The sequence below is a fragment of the Aplysia californica genome, unplaced genomic scaffold (assembly GCF_000002075.1).
Source record: "Aplysia californica isolate F4 #8 unplaced genomic scaffold, AplCal3.0 scaffold00406, whole genome shotgun sequence".
Lineage (NCBI taxonomy): Eukaryota > Metazoa > Mollusca > Gastropoda > Aplysiida > Aplysiidae > Aplysia > Aplysia californica.
Window position 1 is genome coordinate 526,616 of NW_004797676.1, and position 20,104 is coordinate 546,719.

A 20,104-nucleotide genomic window follows, 5' to 3' on the forward strand; every position below is an offset into this window, starting at 1 on the left:
GTTCAGAACGGCCCTATATATGGTAGATGAGATACCGGTCTTCAAGTGTGATGCAATTGAGAAGAAGATGTAAGTTTGTAACAGTTTCGTTTTGGTAAGAGTTTTACGGCACTTGCAATACAATAAGGTCATATAAGTGCCGAAGAATAGACGTGTTACAAGAGAGTAACAAACACAAAAAAGGACAGATAAGGACGGTAGACTTTTTAATAGGAAAGAAGGAGCAAATCAACAGATAAGGACGATAGACTTTTTAATAGGAAAGAAGGAGCAAATCATACCAGAGCACTCCCCAACCACCCACATACATATATATATATATATATATGTAACAGCCATATTTTGCCAGAAATAGATTAGAATAACAATAACAGAAACACTTAACATGATGTAAAGAAACACCCTACATCAGAGCGCGAGCAAAGTGGATTAAGCAATGTTTCTGCCTTCCTTTCTCACTCTCCATACACTCGTACACAATGTTAAAAAAACATACACAATAAACCTACAACAAATAGATCTATGCTCATCAGACTGCCACTGGTCAGTGAAAACAATCACTTCATTCTTCAAACCAACATGAAAAGGAAAACAGGATTGAATTATGTTCTGACATTTTCCCAAAAATATTACACAATACTTTTGTTAGCTTTCAGTTTAAAAGTTTCACTCACCATTAAGACAGACGGCCAGTGGAAAACCTTTGAACTCAATGTTGAGTTACAAAAATACATCGAATTTTGATGAATACTGCTGCTGTACTGTACTGTAAACTGTAAGTTGTAAGACAATCAAATTTCTAAAGTCTTTTCTTCACAAATTTTTACAACCGTCAGGTTGCCACACTCTCTTGGTTCTCCCATGCATTAAAAGTGACATGTCTGGCTGGCTATGATGAAACCTGAAGTTTGTAAGAATCGACTGTTCTCAAAATCCAAATAAAATCAAATTCTACTGACATACAGGCATATTGTATTATATTCAAACCTGTTCATTGAAAAACTTCAGTACAGAAGAATAAAATTTGCAGTACCAACATCAGTAAAAAAAAAAACAATTTAAGCAGTAATGTATTGCAATTGAAACCAAAGTACTGCACAGCAACACATATTTACTGGGATAAACATCAGATGGAAATGAATAAATGAAACAAATTTTTTCTGGCTTTCGTTGTCTGCCATAGTTTAAACATGTATAGGTCGAACACAGAAGACTCTAAATCACGCATCCATCGAACTGTGCCTATGGTCCCATTTTTTCTTCTTCTTTATCTTTTTAAGATATTCCTTGAACTGGGAATCCCTTGGACTACCGAGGCCAGTCTCGACAAATTCGAGCTATCCGTGTTGCACTGTATAAAAATATACCTGCAGATATGATTTCATGGAAATACTCTGACGCAAACTCACAAGACGGGCAAAATATCCCAGAGCAGCTGCCAATAAAAACACTGTCTCTTCATCATCAGGTAAAGCGCAATGTCTTTCCAGTATGAGACTGTCAATCTAGGACCAATCTTTGACATGCACACAACATGTAATTAATAGCCACACACTTTCACTCATATAGCTGTACTTAGGAAGCACATACCTGTATTCAGTTCAAATTAAGAAAGCCGTCAAATCAAATTTTTGGTGGTAAAGTTACAATGACAACAACTGTACAGTGAGCAAAACACAGGCAACAGTCCATACAAGTAAAGCATTGTATTTTCTATCCTCGTGGTTTTATGCACTCTGCATAATTTAACCAAATTTGATCAATTTGCTTCATTTCTAATTATTTTCCTTTATCATTCTTTGTTAAAATTATCAGAATCACATTATAATTTCACATTTTTGGGCTCAGTTTGCATAATTTCCTAATTTTTCTTGCATAAAACCACGGGGACAGTATTTTACATTATGACCCTTCATCTACACAATATCTGCGGATGCCTTTCTAGGAAACACAGTATCTATTTGCAAATCGAATGCATGTTTTTATATTTTTCCGCTTTATCTGTATTAAAGTCCTTCATTGTTTACGTCTGCGAAGGAAGGTATTTCGCTCGGCAAGCTTCATTAGCTCATCCGGATCCTCCCACTGGGTGGAGCTGTCCACCTTTAGAGTAAGTCGTGACCGACAACAACGGTGGGTCAGGTCACAGGTGTTCCGCTCACACGGCTTATAGTAGAACAGAGAGATGGGTTGTTGTCCATTACAAGGGGAACCAGGCTTAGTGAGAGGCCCACGCTTCGGCCTCACAGAGTGACCACCATGTCTGTGGTCATCACCAAAGAATTCATCACCAGTAGCAGCAGGTGGTGGGCTGTGGTAGAGACTGTACGTCCCAAACTCATCCAAGTCTCTCTCCAGCTCAATACTAGGGTCCAAAGTAATTTGTGAATCAAACTTACGGTAAACAGGCTCAATCATTTCATATTTTGTGCACATTTTACTGAGATACTTCATCTTATATTTCTTTTTATGGATTTCTTTATCTTGATTTGAATGAGTCTTTGATTGATCTGTTGGCTTCCTAACTTTCGCTGCAGTTGTCTCAGCACGTTCAGCTGTTTTCCTTTTTAAAGTCAAAACCGCGGAATTTCTTGAAGCAGAACGAAGCGGTTTTCTGCGAAAAGTTCTCTCTGCATTACTGGAAGACTCTGACTTCTCTGTCTTTGGAAGAGATGATGATCGAAGCTTTTGCACACAGTTCCTTTGATAAAACCTCTCTTTATTCAGTTTATGCAGTCTCTTCAAGTGCCTAGCTCGTTTTGACGACATCCCAAGCTCTTTGTAAGTTCTTTGTTTCCCAGGTCTAAAATTCTTTTGTGTCAATTTGTTAGCCCTGCACTGACGTTGTTTTTCCCCGTTATCATCATTGTTATTGAGTATTTGTTCCCCAGGCTGAGTATTGACATTAACCAGTTTTTCATGAAGTCGGGGCTCCTCTCTTTTCGCTGTGGCTTCCTCCGAACTACATTTTTCTGACTTCTCGCTTTGCACAACATATAATTTTCTTTCCTTACTACAGCTACCTTTTTCCCCCTGTTGGGTTAAGTTCTCCTCAGCCTCATCTTGACATTTCCGAGTTCTGACACTCTTCCTTCCTGAAGCAGTTTCCTCCCTTTCAGACCGATTGCTTTTTGGTTTAGTCTTCGTCTGTCTCAGTGCACAAGTTTCCTCCTTTGATTGTTCCCTGGACCTAGTTTGTGTACTTAAACTCAAATGCATGCCGACAGCTTTGCTGCTGTCTTCTCCACGTGGCAGGGAGGGCGGCTTTTGTTTGACCCCTGATGGTTGGTGGCCAGTTCTAGACTCTGACTTCCCCATAGAAACCTTCCCTTGGGAGAGGCTTTCCTTCCGACTTATAAACTTTCCTAGGTTTCCCTTTTTTGGAGGGTCAGTCCTGTTTATCACATTTCTTTGACTACTGCCCTGCTTTTCCAAACCTTTAGCCTGTCGACACTTTCTCTGCTCCCGATAAAGCTCTGCGCTTCTTAGAAATTTCTGACCAAAAATTTGATTGACAGTTTGATATGGTTTCTTATGAACACCTGAAAGTGGCCTGTCAGAACTATTTTTTACAAGAGAGGACGGAGCAGACTTTTTGCACATGGTGACACAAATACCAGTCTTCTCAGACACTTCTCCATGCTGTGCCTCAAGAGCTCTGGTTGTAGCTATCAAACCGATCTCTGACACGGGAATGTTTGGGTGTTGTTTGCTAGCAGTGACTAAAGGAATGTATCCTTTCTCCTCATTCACTGTGCACCTAGAAGATGAACTTTCCATACAATCTGAATTTGAGGGACCTTGGCGAGATGAGTCCGGACAAGGACATGTCGTAACATTACTGCCATTACTCTCATTTGATGATTGTGCTTTGAATGATACATTTCCTCCATCAATTTTCTTCTCCATACAAAACTTGCTGCTCGTGTCTGACAAGATTTCGGTACTACTGGACACCATTTGGCGTCCGTTCAGATCTTTCATGGAAGGATCCAAAGTGAGGTTGCCAGAAGTATCCATTGGTGGTAGGGAGTGAACAACAGTGATCGTGTTTGTGTAAGACAAGTGTTTCCATACACCTTACCGACTTATTCTCAGAACCCACACTACACTACTACACAGTCACAGCTTTTATCAAAGGTGAAGAATTAACTTCTCAAAGCACCTTTCGAGGCTCATATGGCACTTCACATTGCAAGATTAAGAGATTTACAATTTTAAAAAGTTGACGAATGCCACTCTCTGTCGGCTCGGCCACAACTATAAGGTCGTTGATGCCTGCTCTGTGGTCTGCGATTGAGTCTGACTCCTGGGATTAGCTGTAATTGACAAAAACTTTTTCAGCTTTGTCTGTGATTCAACAGACCATCATAACCATCGAGTAATGAAGACACAATATTGTTTGGTGCTACGACTCTTGGAGAGGCTTTTACTAGACTTAAGTCTTCATGTCACTGAAGAAACAAGGGAGCTTGAATCTGTGACTAGAGCCCTCCTGAGACTCCCTGGTCTGCACTCATCAACACGTGAAGAGTCTGAAATAGATTTACAACCACATAAAAAGTGAGCAAGATCAAAGGCAAAAGAAAACAGCTACTTTTTTCCTTTTTTACAGAATAAGATTAGATACAGTCAATCTTTACTGTCCAGGCGCTGGCTTTTGTGTTTCACAGTGTGAGCACACATGCACACACACTACACACACACAAACATTATAGAGGCACTTTCAAAAATTATTACACGAGATTTGTTTGTTTGAGTTTGAGTAAAGAGAAGCACGTCAACACAATAACTGTCATAAAGTGCAGGGAATAAGCAAGACAGATAGACAGAAACAACCAAAGAAAAGAAAAGAAGGACTTATCAGTGGCGCCCTCCAACCACATGATGCACAAGACATATTGAGTAAAGGAAGCAGCCAGAACAATACTGAGAAAAGGGGACCACAAAATGTATTTATACAGGACTAGGGGGGGAAAAAAGAATAATAAAGCTGTCCCCATTGTTTTATGCAAGAAAAATTCTGAAATTATGCAAACTGAGACCAAAAATGTGAAATTATGCAATTCTGTTAATTTTAGCAAAGAATGATAAAGGAAAATAATCAGAAATTATGCCAAAAAATGATTAAATTTTACTTAATCTGGCGGGGTGCATAAAACCACAGGGACAGAAATAAAGCAAGTTTTGGGGGTTTTTTCTTGACACAGCTGCTCAACAAAAAGCTGGATCCGTAAACACGGATGAGACCTTCAATGTGCCATTGTTGTAATATACAGCAGAATTCTACCAACGCGTTGATGGTGTGTAAAAGTCTGTCCAATAAATTCTTATGTTGCAATTGAACTTCAATGCGTTTGCTTTTCTTCTGTGAATAAGGTTCTGTTTTTTTGTTTTTTGGGGGGCGTGGTACCGGTAGGTGTTTTACGGCACTCGCAACTGCATAAGGTCATATGAGTGCGTGGGACACATTAAACATTTTCAGTTTCTTGGAAAAAAAAATTATTTTTGCCCGAGTGGCGGCCAAAGCCTACTCGATTTTGAATCCACCAAGGGATCTTTAACTTAAACGTGCGCAACTTGCACACAAGACCTCCGAGATTTTTCGCCCTGGTCTGAGAAGGCTAGGTGTAGATCTTTCCTACCATAAGATCAGGGGTGTGGCTGAAAGACTGCAGTAAGAAGGAGCCAAGGAGGAGCAGTAGAAATAGAAAGACAGCAGAAAGAGTCAGGAGCCCAGAGGATGGGGCAAAGGAGGTGAGGGCAGAAAGTGGAGAGGAAAGAAGACAACATAGCATAGCTGAAGAGCAGGAAAGGAGGTGAAAGGAGACAATTTTTTTAGAGAAGAAAAATTTCCTTCGCTATCCAGATAAAAACCCCGGGACTTATTGAAAGAGAGGCAAACACCTTAACATTTAGCCGTCACATCTCGCTGATCAGCGATGTTTACTACCCAGTTTCTTTGGATTTCCCCCCAAAATGTCTTTTTTGCCTTTGATGGCAAGGATTTTTACTATATATGAGCCTTGTGATGGCAAATTGTTAACCTCTAGACCACGATCTTGAGAGCCCCCTGAACAAGTTTAGTCTATCAATATAATTATTGTCTTGAATTTTCAAAATACACACACATATGCTTCTTTTTGTGTTTGGTGAATAAAGTCGTGGGTTCGAATCCTGGCCGGGTCAAACCGAAGACTTAACAATTGGTATTTTGGTAGCTTCCTCACTTGACGTTTGCATTATGAGGTCAGTGCCACGACAGGTCTACAGATCTAGGGGGAGAGTTGTGGCAGTAGGGTGAGTGAAGTCATAGGAAAATAAGATGGATTTATTTATCTAGACCAATCACCAATCAGGCATGAATGAAGTTCACACTGTCCAACATTGTTTACTTTTTTTCTTTTCACCATCAGTCTAGTGTTCAGCACACCTTAGTAATTATTCAGGTTCAAATACATGCAAGTCAGTAAGGCACCTTTTGGTTTTGTCTGAAATACAAATACTTTAGGCATTGCAAACTAAAAATTTCATTTACAATTCAGCCATCAATATTAAGTACGGCTAGACTGACAGTCTAGCCGTACTTATCTTAAGCCCTATTAACATTAGAAAACAGGAGGTTTAAAATACATGCACTGTCATTAAGGCACCTGGTTTCGTCTCAAATACAAAGACTTTAGGTACTGCACACTAAAAATTTATGTTTACAATTCAGTAGGCCTTTTTTTTATAAAATGGTCAGTCTAGCCATCATATTAAGAATAAGTACGGCTAGACTGCCAGTCTAGCGTACGGCTAGCCAACCAGTCTAGCCGTACCTAAGTACAGCTAGCCTCTTCCTAAGAACAATGTCTACTTGGCACTTCGGCATACGCTTTTATGCTTTCTCCCGATGATCGTGCAAGCCGACATGGACTGTATAGATTTGGATCTCTAAAAGTACCAGAGATTAGATCTATTATATATATATAGATCTATATTTTTTTATTTTTTTTTCTGACTGATGTATATTATAGAAATCTAGATCTAGATCTAGATCTAGAAAATCTAGTTTTCTTTCCAAATACGCAACAAATTACTAGATCTGGATCTAGATCTATTCTAGATCTAGATATCTAGGATATACTGATACTGATATGTTGTTTCAATTTTTCTGTAGGCCTAGATCTACATAAAACATGAAATTTCTTGTTGAAAAAAAGGGTATTTTTTTACTTTCCCTCCCGTCTCACACTCAGCTACCAGTTGTCTACTTTCTACTAAATATTGATGCGCTGAACACGAATATCAACTTCATTTCCATCGCAAATTAATGGTTTTTGAAATATTTGATTGTTTTTAACCGAGATAGACATGCTTTGGACCAATCGGGGGGTTCCAGGGGGGCCTGCCCCACTGGGGTAAAAGAAAATCTGGGGGTTACAGGGGGGCATGTTTTTACACCCATAATTTGATATTTTACAGTTAGATTTGAAATTGTCTTGAAAATAATTGATTTGCGACAGTTTTAGTGGCTTTATGTGTGATCTGCAGCAAACAGTACAGCAGTTTGACCCCTGAAACAGTGCATCTGTGTGCGGGAGTGAAAGTAAAAATTTACCCAAAAAAGTGCAAAACATGTCGCGAATGATGTTACGATAACTTGCATAATTTTTACATAATTTTGCTTTTTTTGTGCATAATTTGGCCATCTAAATTTGCATAAATTTGCGGGGACAGGTAATGGTATTGATTGCAGTTGCCAATGATGGTATCGACAATTACAATTTATCAATTGGATCCTAGAATCTAGATCTAGAATCTAGAATCTAGTCTAGACTGGTCTCTAGATCTAGATTCTAGATCTAGTTCAATTTGATAGTTAGATCAAGATCTAATCTAGAATCTAGACGAACATGTTACCCCAAGAATTTCAAGTACTGGCGTTGTTTTCAAAAGTGCAATTGACCATTGACGAACATTCACTCTCATTCAGCTTCCGAGCAGTTAGCGAAGGATCTAAACAGTTCACCAAGGGTCCCAGATATATTAGATTTCTATCACCCTTTTAGCCCAGCTTGAAATGGAAAGCGCTAAATGTGACCGTGGAGGTTGAGAGCAGTCTAATCTTCTCATTTCATTGTCAAAAAGTAGACAAATAGTTTCTCATTTTAACTCCTTTCTGTTAGCAATACTGTCCTTTTTGAGAAATGTCTCTCATGTTTCATTTTCAGTTTCAAAATCGGCTTTCAGCTTGGCTTTCTTCTATTTCATACATGTAGTTCTACACACACACACACACACACACACACACACACACACACACACACACACATTCATTCATTTTCGACTTCTTGAAACAATGTAATATTCACCCATTCATTTTTCTTGCTGCCTTACTTCTGAATTACTCATGAAGGCCTCCGTATACTTTTGTTTTCCGCTATGTACTGGTGTGATGGTCTCTTTTCGAATTCCCCTGATGTCGATAACGATAGTTATCACCTTACTTGATCTCTTGATTCTGGGAATGATCTTCCGTCTTCCTCTTACTCTTAAATTGTGTTGACAAGTGGGTAATTCCTCCCTGTCCTCTCTCGTGGTGCTTTTTTTCCCGTAAACGTGCGGGAGAACATCAGAGCTGCCCACTTTCGGGGGAAAAAAGCAACTGTGAAAGCCGCGTAATTTTTTTTACAATACAATATTAGATTACCGTATATCAAAACCAATACATTGTACAGTATCATCCGTTTAGTAGTAGTTTTAGTAAGAGTTCTACGGCACTTGCAGCACAATAAGGTCATGTAAGTGCAGTATCACCCGCCAATACATGTAGGCCTATAGACTGCAATGCATAATATATAATTGATCAATAATCAGATTTTGAATTAAATCAATAACTTGTCAGGTATGAAAACATATCTACCGGACAGGGGCGATTTTTAGATCAGGCAGCATAATTTTTTTGCTCCTTTAAGATACAGTGGAAACCATATATAACAGGCCCGGTAATAACAGGGATCCGGTAATAACAGGGATTTTTTAAATCCCCGTTTTGTCCTACTCTTTGTCTCTATTAAAATAAAAGTTATCGGCAATAACAGGGCCTCATCGGAGCCCAACCGGTTATAGCAGGGACCAAGGCTCGTCAACTATAATATATGAGTAAAAAGTAAGAGAGAGAGAGAGAGAGAGAGAGAGAGAGAGAGAGAGAGAGAGAGAGAGAGAGAGAGAGAGAGAGAGAGAGAGAGAGAGAGAGTAACGCAGTGATGGAGCCCACGCAAGCCATGCCACTGCAAGCACACGCAGCGTGTGAAGGGAGAGAGGGCTGCGGTGTGCTGCAGACCTCGATCTAGCCAGAAACCTAGCAACACGCACGCATAATGTGTCACCAACGATATCAAGCGCGAGAGAAAATGCCTTTCAATTGACAAAAATACGAAATAATCCAGGCTGTTGACAAAAAGCAATCTCCACTGGCAGAGATTTGTCGTCAGTTCGACATTCCACAAGGGTCGATTCACACCATTATCAAGGATAGAGAGAAGATAGTGGCAGCATACTCCAATGAAAAGTTTGCTCTGGATCAAAAGAAGATGAGACTACCCTATGCAGATGCCCTGGACCAAGCTCTTCTGATGTGGTGTAAGGAGGCAAGGAGAAAATTGGTGCCAAAACCTCTGTTCGTGGGTACTTGTGGCAAGGGAAACTACCCATAAATAAGTACAGCCGGATTAGTCCACAAATGCTTACTTTCCTTTGCATTTCTGATTTAACAGGGATCGGATATAACAGGATATTTTGTCTACTACCACCATCCCTGTTATATCAGGTTTCCACTGTATAAAGATTGAAGGTGTGACTGTGAGACGTGTCCATATGTGTGTAGGGCCTACATATTTGCTTGTAACACATTCTCTCTCCCTCTTTCTTGGTACATGTAGTGCCTCTCTTTTTGGTTTGTTTTTAGTTTCAGCTTAGAAATGGTCTGGAAGTCTCTTAACGTCTCCAGAAAGACGGATATAAATCTACATATTTGGATGGGAACTGTGCCTAGAGTAATTTTGTCAAGGGGATTGTAGCCGTTGGGTGGAGTCGGCAATCTAATTGTGTCGATTTCATAAAAAGTGCGCTGCTCTGATAGTTTCCCAAACGTGACGCTGAGCGCCGCTTTCTGCGCGCGCGCGCGCGTGTGTGTGTGTGTGTGTGTGTGTGTGCATGTGCGTGTTTTACCCATGTCGTTTTTAATTTGCGATTTGTTTAGTCTCCCAGTGTCAATTATGTGTGTGTGTGTGTGTGTGTGTGTGCGTGTGCGTGTGCGTGTGTGTGTTTTACCCATTTCGTTTTTAAGTACCACTTGATGAACCACGGTCTACTGCAATCTAGGCTGTTTTTTAAAATTTTTAGTATAGCTCAAGTCTCGCCTGATTCAATGGCCACGGTAAAGTAAAGACAGCGCTGGGGGCATTTCGACCAAAAGCGGTGGCGTTACACAACATAATGTAGTATGTAGGTGGGTGGATTGCTTTTTAATTGCTTCATTTTGCTGTGATATTTGTTAAAAGAATTTTTCAGGGGAAAAGATTATAAATACATGTAATTATTTTCAAGTAAGCCGAGACAGCAAGCAAGTGACCAGATTTCTCTAGAGTACAGATTTTAATTTTACGGTCTTCAACATGTACCATGCACATTGACATACACGTACTTTGAATAAATAAAAATTTGAAGAAACTTTGCATCCAACTAACTTTACTGGTTTTACTGATTTTTAGAGCTTTTTAGCTTTGAGGTGAGGCACTTTTCTGTCTAACAAAAATATAAGTCCATCCGACAGGCTCTGTCGGTGGACAACTTTCTTTTTCGCCTTTCTTCGGGGTTTTCGCCCGTCTGATCGTTTGGTAGAAACAGAAGTGTTCAGACTTCAAGGCAAAAGAGGAAGAACTTGTTGCGCAGTTAAAAGTATGCGTGAGTTGACACCATAAGCACTTTAAACTGATAATCCTCAAAAGAAGACAGTCTTAATAAACTTAAATTAAAATGTGTCAGGTTGGGCGCATTGGGAAGGTAGAGACCTATGTCCAAGACAGCCTGCACCCCCTCCCACCCCCCACTTTCAATTTCAAACTCTCACTCAAGTGTAGTCTTGTACTTCAAGCGAGTGATGTTCCCCTTTGTGTTGGTCATTTACAAAGTGGAAGACCAATCTGAAATGCAAGCGTATTGATGTCCTTGGAGGCTCTGAAGGTGATCTTTGTTATTATTGCACTGTTCCTTGTCCTAGTACTATGGAATCTTCTACAATTACTACATATGTACTTGAAGTTGGAATGAGTTTCAGTGCCAAGGTTTTCCTTTTGTTTCTTTTTTGTTTGTTTGTTAGGTAAGGTGACAGGTGTTAAAAAAGGAAAATTAAGTTCTAAAATGTGCCCTGCATTAAAATTTATAGTAGGCTAATGTAATACATTTACATTCTAATTATTACTGAGAACTCAAAACTTTCCCGGTGAGTGTGAGCGTGGAAAGACATATACAGTCCAGTGATAACAGCCTCTGTTATTATAGGAACTTGGATTATAACAGTGATAAATCAAATCCCCGTTTTTTTCCCTCTAATAAGTCTAAGTAATATGAACATGGCTAAACTATAACAGGGTCCTAATTACACAGACTCGGATAGCTTTAACTTGTTTTCGATCCGTCAAATTATTAAAATTTGTCTCAACCAAGACATTTCACCTGTTTGTATGATCGCTTACCTAACCCCCCCCCCCCCCCGACACAAATGGTGTCGCGGTCCTTGATCGATTGTGTCTCAGTGTCAGCAAAACATCATCATCATCATCATTGCCTTTCTCACCCTGCACCAGGGTATAGGCCACGGACAAACACCCCCCACTTTTCTCTATCCTGGGCTAGCCTCTTGATGTTATTCCATGTCTTCCCACTTTTCTGTAAATCGATTTCTGTGATTCTTCTCCAAGTTCCACGAGGTCTTCCTCTTGATCTCTTGCCCTGTGGGTTCCAATCCAAAACTTTCTTTGCTATGCAGCTGCCTGACTTCCTGAGAGTATGTCCAATCCATCGCCACCGCCTTCTTCCTACCTCATCTCTGACTGGGATCTGTCTTGTTTTCCTTAACACTTCCACATTGGTGACCCTGTCTGTCCATCTGATCCTCAGTAACTTTCTTAGACACCTGTTCAAGAAAACCTGGATCCTCTTTATACAAGTCTGCGATGCGTTCCATGCCTCACATCCATACAACAGGACCGACTTCACGTTTGAATTGAAAATCCTCAGCTTTGTTCGAAGTGAGATCTCTCTGGTCTTCCAAATCCTATCCAAAGATATGAAAGCAGCCCGTGCTTTTCCAATGCGGGACTTTATTTCAGCACCTGTTCCTCCCTCTCTGTCTATTATGCTCCCAAGATAACAGAAGGATTCAACGTTTTCTAGGGCCTTTCCTTTTAGTGTGACCTGCTCCTTTCGTTGTGCATCTGTCCTTAGTACCTTTGACTTTCCGGGGTGGATCCTCAATCCAACAGACTCCGATAGGTTGTTTAATACTGAAGTCTTTGCTTGTATCTGTTCCTGGGTGTGCGACAGAAGCGCCAAGTCGTCTGCGAAATCCAGATCGTCCAACTGTGTCCATGGTGTCCACTGTATACCATTTCTGTGTCCTCTGGTGGTTTCCTTAATCAGCCAGTCGATTGCCAATATGAAGAGGAACGGTGATAGTAAGCATCCCTGTCTCACTCCAGTCTTGATGTCAAAGCTGTCCGTTAGCTGGCCATCATGTACAACCCTGCAACTTGTCCCTTCGTACATGCTTTTGATGAGGTTCACCAACTTCTGTGGGATTCCGTGGTGTCTCATTATCTTCCATAGTGTCGCTCGGTCTATACTGTCAAAGGCATTCTCGTAGTCAAGGAAGTTGACAATCAGCTGGGAGTTCCACTCCAGGGACTGTTCCACAATAATCCTCAGCGTGGCAATCTGGTCGGTGGTTGAGCGATTTTTCCGGAAACCGGCCTGTTCATCCCATAGTCTTGGATCCGTTCCTGTCTTGATTCTTTCCAGAACGATTCTGTTGAAGACCTTACCTGGTATTGAGAGAAGAGTGATCCCTCTATAGTTGCTGCAGTTGCTGAGATCCCCCTTTTTTGGAAGCTTCACGAGGTGCCCTTCTTTCCAATCCTTTGGGAACTTGCTCTCATTCCAGATCCTGGTAAACAGTGGGAGTAGGATGTCTGCCGTCACATTGGCATTTGCTTTTAGGGCTTCAGGTGGAATCTGGTCAGGACCGGCCGCTTTACCTTTGTTCAGCTTCTTAATGGCATCCAAAATCTCTTGTTTTGATGGAGCATCACAGCAGATAGGTAACTCATTTCTTGCTGGCAGTATGTTTGGTGGGTTACTCGGTGGTGGTCTGTTCAGGAGACTGTTGAAATGCTCTACCCATCGCTTAGACTGAGCTTCCTTTCCAAAAATGCTTTTCCCGTCTTGGTCCTTTACAGGTACTTCAGGTTTCCCATATTTTCCAGCAAGTGTCCTTGTGGTCTGGTAAAGGATTCGCATGTGCCCTCCTATCGCTGCCTCCTCTGCTAGCCTGTTTATGTATTCCTCCTTGTCTTTTCTTATTGATTTCTTGACATCTTTAGCTGTTGTCCTGTACTGCTCCACTACATCCGCTTTTGCTCCTCTTGTTCTACTTGCATTCGCTTCTGCCTTCAGTTGTCTTCTTATCCTAATTAGATCCAAAGAATGTTGGCTAATCCATTCCTTGTGCTCCCATTTCTTCCCACCGAGTACTTCTTGACATGTTGATGTAAAGACTTCTTTGACCTTGGTCCAGTGTGTATCCACCTCCGTGTCCTCCCCGTCAAGATCAGCCAGAGGTTGAAATCTGTTTCTCAGCTGCAGTTGAAACTCTTCTTTCTTGTGTCCGTCCAAGAGACTTACTTGGAACTTGGTTCTTTTGATTCCTGTGCTGGTTCCGTGCTTTTTGAGTCGTAGCTTCAGTTTTGCCAACAGCAGATGATGATCCGATCCAACATCTGCCCCTCTCTGTACATTGACATCTTCCATTGAACACCTGAACTTACGAGAGATACAAAAATGATCTATCTGGTTCTCCGTCACTCCATCTGGCGAAACCCATGTGGCCTTGTGGATCCTCGTGTGGGGAAAAACAGAGCCTCCAATAACAAAACTGTTGAAAGCACATATATTTGCGAATCGCTCCCCATTCTCATTCATTTGTCCCAAGCCATGTTGTCCCATAATTCTTTCATACCCAACGTTGTCCTGACCAATCTTGGCATTGGCATCTCCATTATGATGTTGACATCCTTCCTTGGTAGTTTGTCGATGACCCCCTGGAGCTGGCTGTAAAAGGCATCCTTGTCTTCATCTGAAGCATCATTTGTTGGGGCGTAGATCTGTACTATATTCATGTTGATGTTCTTGCTCCTTGTAGTAAATGAAGCCATGATGATCCTTTCCCCGTGTGGTTCCCATCCTCTAAGTGACTTCTGTGCATACTTACTCAAAATGATTCCCACTCCCTCCTCATGGTACTTATCTTCCCTCCCTGAATACAATACTTGTTCCCCCGAGCTGAGCTGCTTCTGTCCAGACTGTATCCAGTGTGTTTCGCTGACTCCTAGTATGTGCAGCCTGTATCTCTTCATCTCTTGTACTACTTGAGAACTCTTTCCTGCTTCATACAAGGTGCGAACATTCCACGACGCAATCCGGAGAGACTTGTTCGACAGAGAAGGTTTCGGGTCAGAAGAGTCCTTTCGGCTTTGTCCGCTGTCCTTCATTGTTCCTGCTGATACAGAAGCTCCTCCATCTCCCAAGATCGAAAAATAAAAAGCTGTGTTTGTCCGTGTTTCTGTAACTTACTGTTTTTTTTACTGGGTTGGGTAGTTGGCCCTCCGCAAACTGGCACTTTTCGGGCGATCAGACCTATGCACTTTTAGTCGCCTCTTACGACACGCAGTATCACGCAGGTGTATTCTTTGCTCCCCCATAGTAAAACTATGGGGCCCCCCACCAGCAGAACAGCCCACTGGAAAAGGATCTGCGGTAATCAAATATATATTAAGCTGAAGGTGCAAAGGTACCGGTAGTTTCCCTTGATAACATTTGTAAGTTAAAACAGGACTCGCTTGTAACAGGGAAAAACTGTCTGCCCTGTTACATCCGAGTTTGACTATAAAGGCAAAAATGACATTCTCAGAGTCAGTTATCAAGTTATGTGGAATGGTTCTGAGTAAACAATTGAAAAGCAACAATCTGTGGTACAGTCAGATAGGAACATCATCAAAACAGGAAAGTTGTGAAATCAAATAAGTTCCATCAAAATTCTTTTGCCTACAAATATAGTTTTCTTCTCTAGTTAACACTTTGCGACAAGTCCGTTACAGTCGCTCACCTGGCAGGGTGACCAGATGGGGTATTTTGTACTGCTGGCCGTGGGACTGCAAAGTGTTTAAGTTTAAGTCCTATGACTGTGAGTGTCAAGGGGTAGTGTGCTCAACATTCAAAACAATGGATTAGGATCCAGTTGGGTGTGGTGCACTTCAATGAAAACAAAGCACATACGATGCATGTACAAAATATAATTTTTAAAAAAATGAACGTAGAGAAACCATTGTCTTGAGATATAAAATTGTTTTATTTTTGACATTTGTATACATGATAAGTCCACCAGCATCTCCCCATATATTGACAAGCAAAAGAGAAATATACATGTAATACCAATAGGCCCCTAAAAGCATCAGCAAATGTTAGGATTCCAACCCAAGCAGTTAAAACACAAGAAATTTGCTCCTCTTTTTAAACAAAGACAGAGATATTTTAAAACGGAGTTGATAACAATCAGGTTAGGAATGCACTTGGGATGTGACCAACCAGATGTACCACCTGTACTCGGAAGAAGGATCATTTTCATACTAATCAACTATGTAAATCCGCACCCATTGGCTATGCGAGCCTCACAGGCTTGTTAAGCACTGCAGGATTTCAGAAAAAGGGTCGTTCATTGTTACCCCCTCCTGTACTATTAATATCTTGATTTAACAGAACTAGAGAATAATAATGATGTAATATGCAAGCCTGATGGCCATAACAAAAATGAAAGGACAGAAATAAATTCATAACATTTCAACCTGAATCTATTTGATGAGTGAAGAGCGCACAAACTTCCAATCTAAATCAATTATCCTTCCTCAGATCTCATTAAGAATAGAACTAAGATGTTAGTTCCAACATGGCCCTGAACGATTAGACAAATATTTGACTTGCTGGTACACAACTGAAAACAGATAGAAAAGGATGCTCAGGAGAGGCTTCCCTGGAGTAATGCTGTTGATGGCCTGTGCTCCACTGGGAGTTAAACAGGGCAAGCGAGAGAGAGAGAGGTAGGTGCACAACTGGCTTTTATTAGAAAAAGAGAAAATTGCATTCAACAGCGATACCGTCAGAGGGGCTGGTGAACAGACATTCAAGTATTGTAAGTTGATAACAGGTCAAGGCAACTGGCAGAAAGGACTTAACAAAAACCCAATTCAAACTGCTGAACAATATTACAGTTTCCAATAAAAGAACATGCAACTGCAATAAGATATCTCTAACATATTGCATTTGTATTTATTGTAGTACAGAATTATATGAACATTGGAAAGAGCAAAGAATAAAAAATACCAGAAGGTCCTTGATTCATTATATTTTTTTAAACTTCTATCAAAATGACATATTTTGCCACCAGTAACAGAAACTTTTACAATCCCAGAAATGCAGTCACAGAACATACAAGGCAATGAGACCTTTTTCAGAACACCCAACAAAGAAAAGATACACCACCTGAATGGTAGACAAAAACTCATTATACTATACTCCGTTCTTTCATGCACTTAAAAATTTAATCACAAACTCACAAGGAAATAATGGTAGTTATTTAAAATGTTCCAATAACTGTAATACCATTCCTTGAAGCATGCTGAATGATATAAAAAACTTGAGCAACTTTGAATGGGTAATTACATGTAACCCAGAACCTAGACTATTAGAAAGAGAAGCAACGCTGAATGAACGCGTGTGAGATTTGAACTACAACAGCGAGCAATAAAAACTCACAAGAGACTGGTAAAAATAGAGTCCAGACAAAAAATCAGAATCAAGGTTCTAAGCAAACAGGAGCAGTAGAACTTATGGAAGCATTTATAGTTGCAAAGTAATACAATTCTTATATAAAGAGTGCCTTGCCCAATGCGCAGCGCAGCCCCGATGCGGCACGGGTTTCACTTTCTCCCTTCATGTAGTTATGAACATAATTTGTAGATTGGTGTGATGTCCCTTTGTGTGTTTTGATTCCTTATTTCCGGTTCTGAATTCGTTTTTCGTCTTCCCGTGAGAGGCAGTTGAGTCTGTCAGTAGCACAAAACATCGATTTGGAGAATTCAAGGTAAGATGTTTGCCTTCTTTTTTCTTGTTGCCAATAGCTTCTACAGCAATGTTTATCCATTTGAATGCTGGAAAGGATGTAAATCCGTTCAGGTGGCCATTCAAAGGGGTGCCGTGCCGCGCATTGTCAAGGGTTTTGACGAGGATGCCCAAGCGCGGCGGTAGGGTGCCGCGCTTTGGAACAGTTTTATACACAGCATCTAGGATGCCCAAAGTGCGGTAGGGTGGGAGAAAGGATAGATAGGCCTAGATCTAGACAATCTATTAAACTACTGTGCTTTAATTTAGATGGCGACACCCCCAAAAAGGACCAGGCCAACCAAACAACCAGTTCAGCCCAGCATGGACAGATGGTGATTTGAAAACGGCTATGGAAGCTGTGTTGAGTGGCGCCATGTCTCAAAGCAAAGCAGCAAATGTATTTGGTATTCCAAGGTCCACCCTCTTTGATAAACTGTCAGGGAGGAGGAAAGTGGTTCCCTCATCAAAAACTATGCCCTCCAGAGAACTTGAAGAAGAGATAGCCTGTTGAATTGTAGCCATGAGCAACGCTGACTTTGGGTGGGTTAACAAAAGCCAAGCTCTTCAAATCTGTTAAGACTATGTTGGACAGCAGAGGTATTACAACATCTTGGGTCAACAACAAGCCTAGCGAGAAGTGGTTTAGGTTGTTCAGAAAACGCAACCCCAAGTTTGTCACCAGGAAGCCTTGGAAAATCGGCAACATGCGTGCCGCTGTCCCTCGTGAGCAGATAGTGGCCTGGCACGAACAATTTGTGAAGAAGTTAAAGGAATTGGATGCTACAATTCTTCTAGAACAAGATCGCATTTTCAACTGCGATGAGTCAGGATTTGCCATTGATGCAACAGCGAACAAAATTTTAACTGACAGTCAGTCCAAATACACATACCAGGTTGGGAGTGAAACTCACACGATGATAATTGCCTTGGTGTGTTTCATCAGTCCCATGCTAATGTACCCCTGAACTCAATTTAGAAACTTTCGACCAGAGGATGTGTTCAAAGAATCCTTCATCGCGAAGAGTGAAAAAGGACAGATAACACAAGATCTGTTTAGTACATGGCTGGAGCAGAAATGTCCCTGACACCGCCCACCTGAAGAAACCGGTATTTCTCCTGGTAGATGGCCATGTCAGCCAGAAGTCCACGAAAGAGCCTACCAAGGTCTGCACAGACGACCAGGTCATCCTTTACTGTCTTCCTGCCACATCTTGCAGCCACTTGATGTTGGCGTGTTTCGGACTATGAAAGCTGAATGGAGAAATGCTATTAAGGAACACACCAGTGAGACAAACCAAGTTGTCACGAAATGAGGAGTTTACGAGAGGATTCTAAAAACTCAACTAGCTCGCTCAGCCGTTCGCAAAAGTGGTATTTTCTCACCTGACTTCATGAACGTGGATATGTCCAAGGTCGAGGCCAGCCCTGTACCATCGAGTCCTGCTGCAACTCCACCACCACTTGGGCCATCAACTCCCCAAACTGAACACCCCCCCGGCAGCAACTGTGTCAGCTACTACCAGCAGTGGACAGCAGAGTACCATTGAGAGCACATTATACAAATTTGCTGTGATCTGCAATCAGCTGCAAGAAGAGACATTGAATCTGTACTTCAAACGGTTGGAAGATGGCGCAAGGGTAACAGATCCTATGTATGATTTATGGAAGGTTTATCATGATGAATTGAAAAACCAGAATAGAAAATCTGAATCAGCAACCGTTTCCAAACTCATCCAGGATCCTCTCCGGGCACCCATTCCAATGATACAGTCAAAGAAAGGCAAGATGAAAAAGACAGTCAGATTTCCTGATTTTATGACAGGCGACGAGATGCTGGCATTACTTGAACAAAAGGAGCAGGATATTGATAAAAAAAAGAATGCTGGAACAAGAGAGAAAGAAGAAAGCAGCCGAGGAACGTAAGAAAGAAGTAGAGGTAAGAAAGAAGTAGAGGTGAGAAAGGCTCAGCAGCTCGAGGAGAAAAGGAAACAAAGTGAAGAAGCAGAAAAGATGAGAGAGGAAATAAAAGAAAGGAAGAAGCAGCTTGCACAGAAAAGGAAGAAACAGAGAGTGGAAGCAGAACAGAGGAAGAAAAGGCGATTGGAAGAAGCAGAAAGAAAGAAATTAAGCGACAAAAGCATTTGGATAGCATCTCGGGGAGAGTGAACAAGGGGGAAAAGGAAATTTTTTAATGAGTCAACAGACAGTGAGGACGAAAATGTTCAGATGGTCCTCGATGACGACTCAGATGTTACACTGTCGGAACCAGACAGTCTGTTTGACGAAATGGAAATGGCTCAGACTCTGAGTGATGCACTCTGCCCTGTTTGTGGGAAAGACACAGCTGACAAGTGGATCCAGTGTGACGGCTGCAACGCATGGTTTCACTATGGCTGCATCCAACACATCAATTTGGCCACACTTACACAGCAGGAGGTAGAAGAGATCTCCAGCTTCAGGTGTGACTTTTGCCTACAATCCACCAGATGGAAGGACAACTTTGTACATAGTGTATATAGAAATTTAGGTGAGGCCTCAATTTCTATTGCCCACATTTCATTTGCTCCTGTTGTGTCAAGGTTTTCCTTTGAAGTTGTATTCAATGGTGATGTTTCAGTTCAGAAAC

The 20,104-nt window shown here is 41.2% G+C and overlaps 1 protein-coding gene across 2 annotated transcripts; it reads right to left on the reverse strand.

The window, feature by feature from the left end:
• Positions 1–1,154: 1,154 nt before the first annotated feature.
• Positions 1,155–8,682, reverse strand: LOC101855663. 2 transcript variants are annotated; one of them, XM_005104147.3, is made up of 2 exons: positions 8,383–8,682; positions 1,155–4,535 (listed from the first exon to the last, which is right to left on the reverse strand). In XM_005104147.3, exon 2 carries the CDS (start codon positions 4,018–4,020, stop codon positions 2,017–2,019), a length of 2,004 nt encoding a protein of 667 aa, XP_005104204.1. In that variant the 5' UTR covers positions 4,021–4,535; positions 8,383–8,682; the 3' UTR covers positions 1,155–2,016. The 2 variants fall into 2 exon arrangements, with proteins under 2 accessions (XP_005104204.1, XP_005104202.1); XM_005104145.3 differs by lacking the exon at positions 8,383–8,682 and adding an exon at positions 7,906–8,173.
• Positions 8,683–20,104: the final 11,422 nt, after the last annotated feature.

What these genes read in the sequence shown, in the direction of transcription:
- LOC101855663 (XM_005104147.3), bottom strand. Translation starts at nt 4,020, where the DNA reads ATGGATACTTCTGGCAACCTCACTTTGGATCCTTCCATGAAAGATCTG.